General features: G+C 42.4%; 1 protein-coding gene across 1 annotated transcript; it reads right to left on the bottom strand.

Moving 5' to 3' along the window:
• Positions 1–6,090: 6,090 nt before the first annotated feature.
• On the bottom strand, positions 6,091–7,208 carry GPR148 (G protein-coupled receptor 148). The gene has a single exon (XM_033148108.1). The coding sequence runs from the start codon at positions 7,172–7,174 to the stop codon at positions 6,122–6,124; it is 1,053 nt and encodes a 350-aa protein (XP_033003999.1). The 5' UTR covers positions 7,175–7,208; the 3' UTR covers positions 6,091–6,121.
• Between the last annotated feature and the right edge of the window lie 4,934 nt (positions 7,209–12,142).

Here is a 12,142-nt window from a genome sequence, read left to right on the forward strand (position 1 = left end):
CATGATCCTCATACCAAGTGCATTTGTGAAGCTTCTGTTTCCAGCAGCAGGTGGTGCTTAACAACATGCCGTGCAGCCTTTTGGGTGGCATTTACAGTAGACTTCAAATTTAGTAAAGGGCAGATGTGCAAAGATGATCTAAGATGGCTTCTGCTCAGGACCACATAATTTATCTCCAGCACCACAAAAACCTTTCCCATTTCAGCAGGAGACAGATCTCTCTGAAGGCTTTTTGTGCTGGGTGTGGGAGCAGCACATTTGTCCCTTTAAAAATATATGCAAGCGGAGGAGAACTCAGTTCTTTCTCAAGCAGCTAAAAATACATAGGTGTGAAGTTCAGATTGAGTCATGCAGCACATGTATTTGGTACTCAGGAACCATATTAAAGTGCCTTGTCTGAAGCAATCCTAAACAATACCTGGTTGCATCCTAACTCGTACTTAAACTGCTAACATGGATTGCCTTTTAAGTCTATTATGGTTGGAGGAAATTGCTACTGTCAAAATGACATCCCTCCCACCTCCATTAGTATTCATTACAGTCTTCTGTGAATTGCTTCTAGTACCATCTCACTTTTGTTTCCTACCGGGCAGTCATGTGCTACGTCTGGAATAGAATATTGCAGTGAGTTGTCCCCTTGCCCAGAATATATGCAGTCCTCATTAGACAGAGACAAAGAAGACATGGAGGAATTGACAAATGAAATTGTGGGAATAGGGGAGGGGGTGGTCAATATAGCACAGATCACAGTAATTTTCTCCTGGAATGTACCCTGGTAATTATTTTCTCTTTGACACCCACTAATTTATTCTGTAAAACCACCCTTTGATTACTGCAGCCTTTTCTTTCTCTCTTAATATTTTTGTCATTATTTTCTCCCTGATCTCGTTCTCCTCTGAAGTCTCCACTCTGTTCTAATGAACATGAAGAATTTTTAAGCATCGTGTCAGGTGCTTTGAGCAGGAGACAGAGAGAATTGACAATTAAAGAAATTACTGTTAAATCACTTATGGCACTACGGCTAGCAGTGCAAGATTTTGTCCTATAAACTTACCATCAAATACACAAGTAATTGGGGGCATAAATACATACATTTTTAAAAGTATGGTTTCCCCATCTCTTATTTATTTGCTTACTGCATTTACACTCTACCTTTTTCCCCATCCTCATTTAATCCTCAAGACTACCCTGTGAGGTAGGTTGAGCTGAGAGGCAGTGACTCACCCAAGGTCACTTGCTTAATTTGCAAAAGATTCTTCATTAATCCCTCCCCCAGCTCACCACATGATGTGCGCTGGCTCCTAAACCAGCACCCCCAAGCTAGCTAGTTGGAAGGGTCCTCAGTACTCCCAATATTTGACAATTAACTAAGCTCTAGCATATGCTCTAGCATATGCTCTCGAAGCGACTGGCATGAGTTTGGCCAAACTGCAGGAGGCAGTGGAGGATAGGGGTGCCTGGCGTGCTCTGGTCCATGGGGTCACGAAGAGTCGGACACGACTGAACAACAACAACAAGCATATGCTCAAGTTCACAGAATTCCAGCATTTGCAATGGGCAGCGGGAAAACACCCCAGTAACACTTCTGTTTTGTTTTGTGGATCTCATTGCTTTGTTTTGACATTTCTTTACAGAGAGGAAAGGCAACAAATTCTGGAAAAGAATGTTCCACTTTTCTTGGCAAGTAGCTTGCAAGTTTTTCCAAGAAATGCTTTTTCTGGCTCTTTCTAAATCAGCATTGTCATGATCATGATATAATGATGTTACATTTTCTAAGACTGTAAATATTATGATTATGGCTATGACTACTACATGATAAGCAGACATAGAAAAAGGACATGTGCAAAGAGGCTAGCTATGTAGCTGTGTATAATGTGTGTGTGTTTGTGTACATACATGTGCACACATACATCCTTTGAACCTGATTCAGTACATGTGGTGAAGGAGTAGATAAGCATGCCATGTGTGTGGCATGGTAATGTGCAACACAGGTGCTGTGTGTGTATGATCCCCCCCCCCCGTTTACTGAGAAAGAAGGATCAGATGGATTGCATCTATGAACATATCTTCGCTTCTCAATCACATGTGCTGTGATCACATGACCAGACCTGCCTGTGTGAACTAGTTTTTAGAACTGCTCTTAAGGAAGCCAACTGTCACCTTCTCCTTTCATAAGCACCAGCTCTGCAGTGATGAAGCGATAGCATCAAGACATACCTTTGGCTGTGGCCACTGGTATCTAGTAGCACACAATCAGGACCTGAGCAGGTTGTAAGACAGGATCTTTGGAGCACTCAAACAGAAACATTCAGCCTTTGAGCTACCACTGAGCTCTATGTAAAGGAACAGAAGGACCACCATCCGTAACCCAAAGATCTACCCTAAGAACAGCTGTTTGTTAAGATTGCCAAGGCTAGCACTGTGTCCCAGATGCAATAGAACACTCTTAGGTCAGAATAAAGGACTAACAGAATTGTAGGGTTGGAAGGGACCCCCAAGGGCCATCTAGTCCAACCTCCTGCAATGCAGGAATCCCCGACAGATGGCCATCCAACCTCTGTTTTAAAACCTCCATTGGAGAGGTCACCACCTTCTGAGAGAGTCCATTCTATTGTCAAACAGCTCTTTGTTGTTGTTGTTTAGTCGTGTCCGACTCTTCGTGACCCCATGGACCAGAGCACGCCAGGCACTCCTGTCTTCCATTGCCTCTTACCATCATACTATTAGAATGCTTAAGTAGCAGACGGAATTAGCCAAGGAGATGTGCACTTCTTATTGCTCAAGAGTTTCGAAGAGCCTACAGGATGAAGATCTGTCTGTGATTGAAATCTAGGCCATAGTGAGGTCCCACTGAACCTCTGTCACACTTTTTGTGAATGTTGTCAAACCAGAAGGTGGGAGGGGGAGGAGAGCCATTGTATATTGACTATGCTCTCTAGCCAATGTAGATTTGACATGCACATTATAGATCTGGGAAGTGGGGAAGTGTTTTAAACCATGTATTGTATGAAATTACCTAATATATTTAGATAGAATCATACATCTTGTCATGTTGAGTACATTTCCCTAATGCCTCAAAAACATCTTCTTGCCATGAGGATAAATAAATGCTGATAGGGAAAGAGACTTCTCTTACTGCAGCACCTGCCTGGATCTGGTTTATGTCCATACTAAGCTTGAAAAATTTGGCTGGTAGCCCAACTTTCTGTGTCAACAGAACATTATTTACCCACTCCTCAGTAGAAAGGGCCCCTGTATATGTTTCTCTGCATTTTTTAATGTTGTTGGGGGAACAAAGTAGCCTCACAAAGGATTAAAGGATGTACTGTTGAATGTTTACTTTCTTTCCAACATAGTCGTGTTATTGACTCGAGCCGTTGATGGACGGGTCAAACGGGCATTCTGAAAAGTGATGTGGCTCCCCCACCCTTTAGCCTAGGGTTTGTTCCCTCCTTGCGTTAAACGGTGGATTTCTTCTCAAGCTTCAGAGCCTAAATGTCCTTTGCAAGGACTGCAGAATGATAATCTCTTTTGTTCTGAATCATGTATAGAGCTTGGGGGAAGCACGGACCATTATGCTCCTCTTTGAGCTAAACTCGTCCTATCAAAGCTCTGAAAACCATAAATAACACCAGGAATAAGTGGTACTGATACACGTATCTATGAGAAACAGCAAACTGGAGTAATAAACAATAGTACAGCATGCAAGGGTGGCCCTGTAATGACTCATAAAATTGAAGAGCTGGAAGGGAGCCTGAGGATCATCTAGTCCAACCCCCTGCAATGCAGGAATATGCAACTGCCCCATACAGGAATAGAACCCATGACCTTGGTGTTATCAGCACCACACTCTAGCCAAATGCCTCAGGTAGTAGATCAAAAGGAGTTTGCATTTCCATTCATCCATAGCAGGTTGACCTGCTGCAACTGCCCACCCACTGGGCCATGGGACACCACTGCCATCACCAAAAGAAAAAAAACAGTCAACAGTGCTCCAACATGATGTTCTGGGCCCACTTCTCTCCAAGGCCATTTCAACCAGAATTCTGGTAGATGTGGCCATGGAGAATGCCTGCACCATTACCACCTTCTCATACTGGCTGCCTGTCAGCTACTCCCTTATCTGGGAGATGGATAAGAGTTTGGAAGAGTCCTCCATGCCAGGGGTGTGTTAATTGGGCTACTGATGCCAATTTACATAGCTTGCATTTGTTTAAGTCCATCCATTTGTGAGTCTTCAAAGGCAGCAGGGTTCTGCAGGCTGTGTTGTAAGTTTATGCCTTTCTTTAATAAAGCACTAAAACTGGCCATTCTTTTTTTTTTTTTTGTATCCCTGCATGAAACCACTCACATAGGCCCTCCTGGAGCCTGTGGATTGGGACACTGGTAGATGAAAACATTCGCTGTGAGTTATTATTTACTGAAACTTGTTCACAGTCCACTTTGTTTACCCTTGGTGTATGTCTGGAGCCATCAGCCCAGTTCCAGAAACTAGACTAGTTTGATCAGTTCCCTAAGCATACTTAGGTCCTGATTTTCCAGTCTATAGATAAGAGCACAGCAACAAATGATGAAATTCTGTTCTTGCTTAGTTACATTCTACATTCCCCTGGCTAAACTGTAAATGGCATCTCAGAGTGACAAATTGAGTCCTTAGTCTGAATCAAGGGCGGGCAATTTGTGGCCCCAGGGCTGCATTCTCCCTCAGCCTAAAAGGATCAGGGAGGGAGGGAAAAGGGTGTCAGAAAGAGAGGGGGGGAAAGGATTTCCAAAGAGAGTGGGGGAGAGGGAGGGAGGGAGGGAGGACTGGCTTTGAACCTACCCACGACTGGCTTCAGCCCCACTGCTGATGTGCAGCCCTGACAGATAACTCCCAAGGGAAATGCAGCCTAACAATGTCCCCCAGATCAGGTCTAGATAATGCTGTAAAAGTAATTTCCCCCTAAAATCAAGTCACACAATTTCTAACATCTTTATGCATCTATTTGATGAGACCGCTAAAAACAACAACACAGAGACATGTAACTATGGAAAATTGTAAACAGATTCTCTGTTGACACATCCCCTACAGTAGCTCACAATTTCCATACATTTTCAGTAACTCAGAAATTTCATACGTTTCCTCTGCCTTCATAGCTACATTTCATACGTTCAGCAACAGACGAACAGACAAATAGATGCAAAAGTAATCAAGGGGACAGTGCATAGGATTGAACTGTATATACAAAGTTAATATGCTATCAGAAGATAGGGAGATATTTGTTGTTTCAGAGATGTAATTGGGAATGTAGACGATCACCAATCTGATCACAGGAATATGCATGCTGAATCCAGGGCACTTCCAGGCTGCTGTTTTTTATGGGTGTATTCTGCGACATGCTCTCAACTCAGCAATAGTGCTTTAATGGTGGATTTATACTGGACGGTCCACACATCACTGGACTTCGTTACTTGTTCTGTCCCATTGCTAGCACTCTGTTGCTGTCTGGAGGGACATTCTTGCACTGTAGCTAAAATATAATAAAATAGCACCCACCCCCAGATTGTTTGTGGTATGAAAAGTTAAAGGATTTAAGCAAGAAATTAGAGGATATGCAATGATAGGAAATCAAGCCATAAGGCCAGCCCAAAACTTTTGCAGTCATGAACAGTACTGAAAGTGGAATATTGTATGACTGCCCCCAAACCACCATAAGCACAAAGCATCATAAATGCACAAACATTCTTAGGGGGCCTCATTTGAAAACCAGGCACATCTGATGACTTTGAAATCAGAATAGTAACAATTGTTACACTTGCCCTTAATGTGTTGTTCCCCGTGTTCTTTGATTTTCCAGTTTTCTCTACAGGTGAAAATTCTTTTTTGGTTATTTAAATTCTTCCTTCTAATTTACTGGTGAAGCATGACGTCTAATCCAACACAACATTGTTATCATTATATATCAAAATATCAGCATGATACTACTACTATTCCATTCACAGTATGCTGACCTTGGAAAAATAAATGGCTAGTAACTCAGCCAGCAGATCACTACAACAAATGAATGAGTTTTAGGGGGTGGGAAATCCTTCCAACTTGATAGAAGCTCCAAATCACGACAAGTCTTTTGTATATTTCTGCTCAAGTGGTTGAGACTGGAGACACGGCAGTCATGCGCTTCCGTCTGAAGAAGAACTTGAGGGATGAGGCTATCTCCCTGTATCGAAGCCCACACAGATAAGGCAACAGAGCTTTGGGCAAGATTATCAGCACATTGCATATTATCAAAGAGACCAATATCCCTGTCTGTGTCCCAATGACGGCATTGACATAAAGCAAGGAGTCCACCACAATAGCCAAGAGGGGAGAGAAATGAAAGAACAAGAGAATGTGATGCATCAGGAACGTCACACTGGCTCTAGAGAACATGCTTTTCCATATGCCTGACTGCTTTGTTTTGAAATACAGGATCATATAACAACAAAGTATGAGGGACAGACAGAGAAAAAGGGCAGAAACTGAGACTACATAGCAGGATTTCACGGCCCCATCTCCATGTAGAGTCATCACCAGTATTATGGGGACAGAGCAGTTTTCCACTGGACATACAGTGGGTTTCTGGGTAAACTTGAGTATTAAGAAGACAATCCCAGGGAAAATCCCAGACAAGATCCATAGGAACAGTATCAGCTTCTTTGCTCGTGATGATGGCAAAATGGAGATGTAATGCAAAGGCCACAAAATGGCCAAGTATGTATCCAGCACCATGGCAGCAGCTGTTAGCAACCCTCCGCAGTAAGTCATGGCCAGCAGAAACAACAGGAGCACACAAGGGTTCTTGGGAAGGTGGAGTTGCATTACATTGAAAACTGCAGACATAGCATAGAGTATCAGATATAACAAATCACAGAGCAAAGCATTTCCCAACAGCAGGTATCTTGTCTCCTGACGGATGTTGACACGGGAAAGAATCACAAACAAAATGAAAGGGTTGATCAGGACAGCTGCTGTAAGGCACAATATTGGCGGGATCAGGAACATCATTGTCTTGGAGTATGGAGGATAGATGATCAATTCTTGCAAGTTTTGAAACGAAGTTTTATCCAGAGTGAAGGAGGCGTTTGAGGCCACTTCTCTATAGCGGGAGAAGGTTGCATTCAAAATCCTGGCTGGCACACATAGTGAGAAGTTCATTTCCCCCAGAGATTTGGAGTGGCAGCTGATGTAGACGAAAGAAGTTCTTCAACGCTGAGGTTTAGCAACAAGAAAAGATTCATTTTATAGCAACCAGATCACCATCTGTCGTCAGCCCTGTAATGATAGCGGATGGCAAAACATAGGGATTTGTAAGGGAGCTCCGCAGGTAGATCTTGAAATCCGCACAAGTGGAATCTTCTCTTCAAGAAAATCTAACACTGATTATTCAGAAGAAGGGAACACACTCATAGGGCTCAAAATTCAAACTGCAGAGCAGGCACTCTGGGAAGGAAGTAAATGGGTTGTTCATCACTAAGAACTTAAGTTTGTCCACACTGCAAGCATTAGCATAGCAAAGTAGCAGATGGAATATTAGCTTGATTAAACAGATGTGATGAGATAAAAGGGGACATTCCAAATTTGCCAATGCAATCAAGTCATAAATGGAGCTAGAGGATATACCAGAGTGTTTAAATGCAATCAAAACGTATTGAGTCAATGTAATCAATAGAAGTGGTGCCCTTAGCTCCTGAAATACAAATGCATCATAATCCCTTTTAATACATGGTTCTTAGCAGACTGCTGCCATATATTTTCAGCTATCTGAAAGAGCAGCCTACACATACACCAAAATCCCATATATATTATTGCCAACTGCTATGAAATATTGAGCTGCAAAATGGAGAATAAAATGTGGCTTGACATCCTCCCTGCCCAATCTAAAGTGCTTTTTGTTTTTATCTTATGCTTTGGGAGGAGGAATAGACCCAATGCAAAATAAGCTATTTTCTTATGATTAATTGAAAGATTAACAATACAATACAATTCTACATCCTTTACAGCTGTTCCCTAAATCAGGAGGAAAGAATAATAAAAACAAAGTATTAAATAAATCTAGAATGAACATGAGCACTGCTAGATCAGATGAAAGACTTATCTCTTCCAGCATTCTGTTCATACAGTGGTCAACTAGATGCCTCTGGAAAGTTCACAATCAGGATATGTCATAGCACTCTCCTGGTCCACAGTGACTGGTATTAAGAGGCATGCTGCCTCTGATACTGGAGGAAATGTAGCAATTATGACTAGGAATCATTAAGAGCCTTATACTCTATTACCCTTTTACAGCTGTCCAAGTTGGCAGTCTTGTGGAAGCAAATTTCATAGTTTACCTACGTGCTGAAGAAGTTATTTTTGTTTGACCCGAATCTCCCAACGTTCAGCTGGAATGTTCTAGCATTGTGAAAGAAGGGGGGGACCACTACCCCCACACTGTCTCTACACCTGGCACACCATGTCTTCCCTAGACACAAGAGTAGATGAATTCCAGAGCTTGTGTAAAGCAAACCAGGGACACTAACAAACACAACAGACTGTGCTGCTTGCTTTCAGACGGGCTGTTATGAAATAATCCACTTTTTGATTCTGTTCTGACAAGCATGGTTTTAGTTCTCTGCTCCACACAAAGTGACATGCACTGAAAGAGCAGCTTCCATGCTACTGGCTTGTATTGCTGGCTCCCTGATTGCCTTCTGTTGACAAAATGGCTGCCAGGCCTTCTGCCCACTTTCTTGCTTTGTGGCTGCTCAATGCTAACTGGGCCGGCCCAAGACATTTGGCACCTTAGGCCAACCACAAAATGGCAAAAAAACCAATGCCAGGGAGGAAGGGGGGGGGAGTGAAGATTGACATCAGGAACAAAGGGGGAATAAAAGATCTACATTGGGATCTGCTGCCCCTGTGGATCCTGCTGCCTCAGGAAGTCACCTCACCTTGCCTCATGTTGGCCCTGTGTGTGTTGCTCTGATCTACACTGTCAGACTGTTATCAGCGAAATGTGAAATGGAGCCTGGAAGCGGGCTCATATTATAGAGCCATATTCTCTTCAACCTGTTGCCATCCAACCCCTGCAATGGATGTTTCTAGTCTATGAACGTTAATATAAGGAGCAAAACTCCCTACTGGTTAATATTCCTGCAGAACAAGCTGCTTTGCATTCAGTAGATATGGATAGTTCCCAATCTTAGAAATTGCCTCAGAAAAGTTTTCAGTACAAACGTAGCCCAATTAGGCTGCTAAAGAACAGAGTTTACATCAGGGATGACTAACATGGGATAACTGAGTTCTATTTTAAGATGCCAAAACAAGGACAGAAATCCCAATGAAGTTTGTTTTCCTTGACAAAGATTTGATGGAAACCTCTCAGGGTTGTTAGAAGCACTTGGCTCAACTCAAGTGTTGTCAGCCAAGAAAACCCCCACCAAAAATCTTTAGAACCTGTGTCCCAAGAAACAAGTTAGGTATATAAGGACTTGACATATGTATATTTCTAATATATAAAATAATATCTGATTAAAAGTTAAAGGTCTTTTTGCAGAGTGAAGGAAACCTTAGATCTACATTTTCTTCTTCAGGTGACAGACACTGGTATGTGTATTGGAAGGAATAGGGGAGTTTTTTTTTAAAAAAAACCAACATTTTAGAGGCTCATTCCTTCCATCTGAATGCCCTGAAACATTTCAGTTAAATGTCAGAAAAACATTTTAAGCAAGAAGTGGTATTTTTTTTAAGTGCAAGGGCCATATTCCCTTCTAGGCAAGCTTTTGAGGGCCACATTCTAGTGGTGTGCGAGGTCAGAGGCAAAAGTGGGCAGAACACTGAATATGTGCAGTAGGTTAGTTTCTGTTGTTGTTCAGTCGTTCAGTCGTGTCCGACTCTTCGTGACTCCATGGACCAGAGCACGCCAGGCACGCCTATCCTTCACTACCTCTCGCAGTTTGGCCAAACTCATGTTAGTAGCTTAGAGAACACTGTCCAACCATCTCATCCTCTGTCGTCCCCTTCTCCTTGTGCCCTCCATCTTTCCCAACATCAGGGTCTTTTCTAGGGAGTCTTCTCTTCTCATGAGGTGGCCAAAGTACTGGAGCCTCAACTTCAGGATCTGTCCTTCTAGTGAGCATTCAGGGCTGATTTCTTTGAGAATGGATAGGTTTGATCTTCTTGCAGTCCATGGGACTCTCAAGAGTCTCCTCCAGCACCATAATTCAAAAGCATCAATTCTTCGGCGATCAGCCTTCTTGATGGTCCAGCTCTCACTTCCGTACATTACTACTGGGAAGACCATAGCTTTAACTATACGGACCTTTGTCGGCAAGGTGATATCTTTGCTTTTTAAGATGCTGTCTAGGTTTTTCATTGCTTTTCTCCCAAGAAGCAGGCGTCTTCTATTTTCGTGACTGCTGTCACCATCTGCAGTGATCATGGAACCCAAGAAAGTGAAATCTCTCACTGCCTCCATTTCTTCCCCTTCTATTTGCCAGGAGGTGATGGGACCAGTGGCCATGATCTTAGTTTTTTTGATGTTGAGCTTCAGACCATATCTTGCGCTTTCCTCTTTCACCCTCATTAAAAGGTTCTTTAATTCCTCCTCACTTTCTGCCATCAAGGTAGTATCATCAGCATATCTGAGGTTGTTGATATTTTTTCCGGCAATCTTAATTCTGGTTTGGGATTCATCCAGTCCAGCCTTTCGCATGATGAATTCTGCATATAAGTTAAATAAGCAGGGAGACAATATACAGCCTTGTCGTACTCCTTTCCCAATTTTGAACCAATCAGTTGTTCCATATCCAGTTCTAACTGTAGCTTCTTGTCCCACATAGAGATTTCTCAGGAGACAAATGAGGTGATCCGGCACTCCCATTTCTTTAAGAACTTGCCATAGTTTGCTGTGGTCGACACAGTCAAATGCTTTTGTGTAGTCAATGAAGCAGAAGTAGATGTTTTTCTGGAACTCTCTAGCTTTCTCCATAATCCAGCGCATGTTTGCAATAGGTTAGTTTCTACACACATTTATACCCTCCTGCTCATTTACCTTTTTTTACCTTTACCTCCATCCAGGCAAGCAAGAAGCATTAGCTCAAAAACACATTCAAGGTAGACAAAAGTTGAAGGAGGATGCAAAGGAATGACTGTGAGGGGTGTGGCCCAGGGACAGGGTTAGATGACGCTCTTTTGGTTTCCAGTCATAATACTAGAGCTCTGGGGTGGGCGTTCAATGAAGTTGAATGTTGGATGATTCAGGACAGGGAGAATAAAGTATTTCTTCACACAGCTTCAGAAGTTCAGGTAGCCCAGGAAAAGACATGATCTGTAGCAGCTCCTATATTGTGGAATTCCCTCCTCCTCAGAGGTGTGTCTGGTACCTTCATTATACTGTTTTCTCATATGCTTTACCCTGGACTTCGACACAATACGACACAACACAACACGACACAACACAACACACCCATCCCTCCACCCACCTCAATCTTGTGGTCGTAATTAGCTTTTAGCTGTTTTTAATGTTGCATTTTAAACTTGTAACCTGCCTTGTGACCTTAGGGTGAAAGGTAGGTAATAAATAAAATACTATTACTACTACTGCTACTGCTGCTACTACTACTAGTATTATGGCATTTGTTTCCACAAGAGGTATTGATGATGGCCATCAACTTGGATGACTTTCAAAGAGGATAAGACATGTCAATAAGAAGATAAGGCTATCAATGGCTACTAGCCTCTGAATACCATTTGCTGGAAACCACAAATGCGAAGAGTGCTGCTCTGCTCATGTTCTTTTCGAGCATTTAAATAAAACAGAAAATGTTTACAGACAGCAATGGCACTGAAGAAGAAATGGCTAAAATTACTTCCAGAAGGCCCGTTCATTGAACATTCGTGCTGATTTGTCTGCACAAAGTTTATGGGAGGTTATAAGATGTCCATTGTTCTTTGAGCATTAATTCTGATTTATTTGTTGGGAGGTTATATGTGTGTAGTGCAGCCCTAAGTGATATCAAGCAATTATTATTTTCACACCACTTTTCTTACTGCAGAAAGTCAGGTTGTTTTTGGAAGCGCCTTCCAAAAGAACACCAAATCCACTTCAGTTGTACAATGTGAATTTGCCAGTATGTGACTGAA

Source organism: Lacerta agilis, chromosome 5, assembly GCF_009819535.1.
Source record: "Lacerta agilis isolate rLacAgi1 chromosome 5, rLacAgi1.pri, whole genome shotgun sequence".
NCBI classification, from domain to species: domain Eukaryota; kingdom Metazoa; phylum Chordata; class Lepidosauria; order Squamata; family Lacertidae; genus Lacerta; species Lacerta agilis.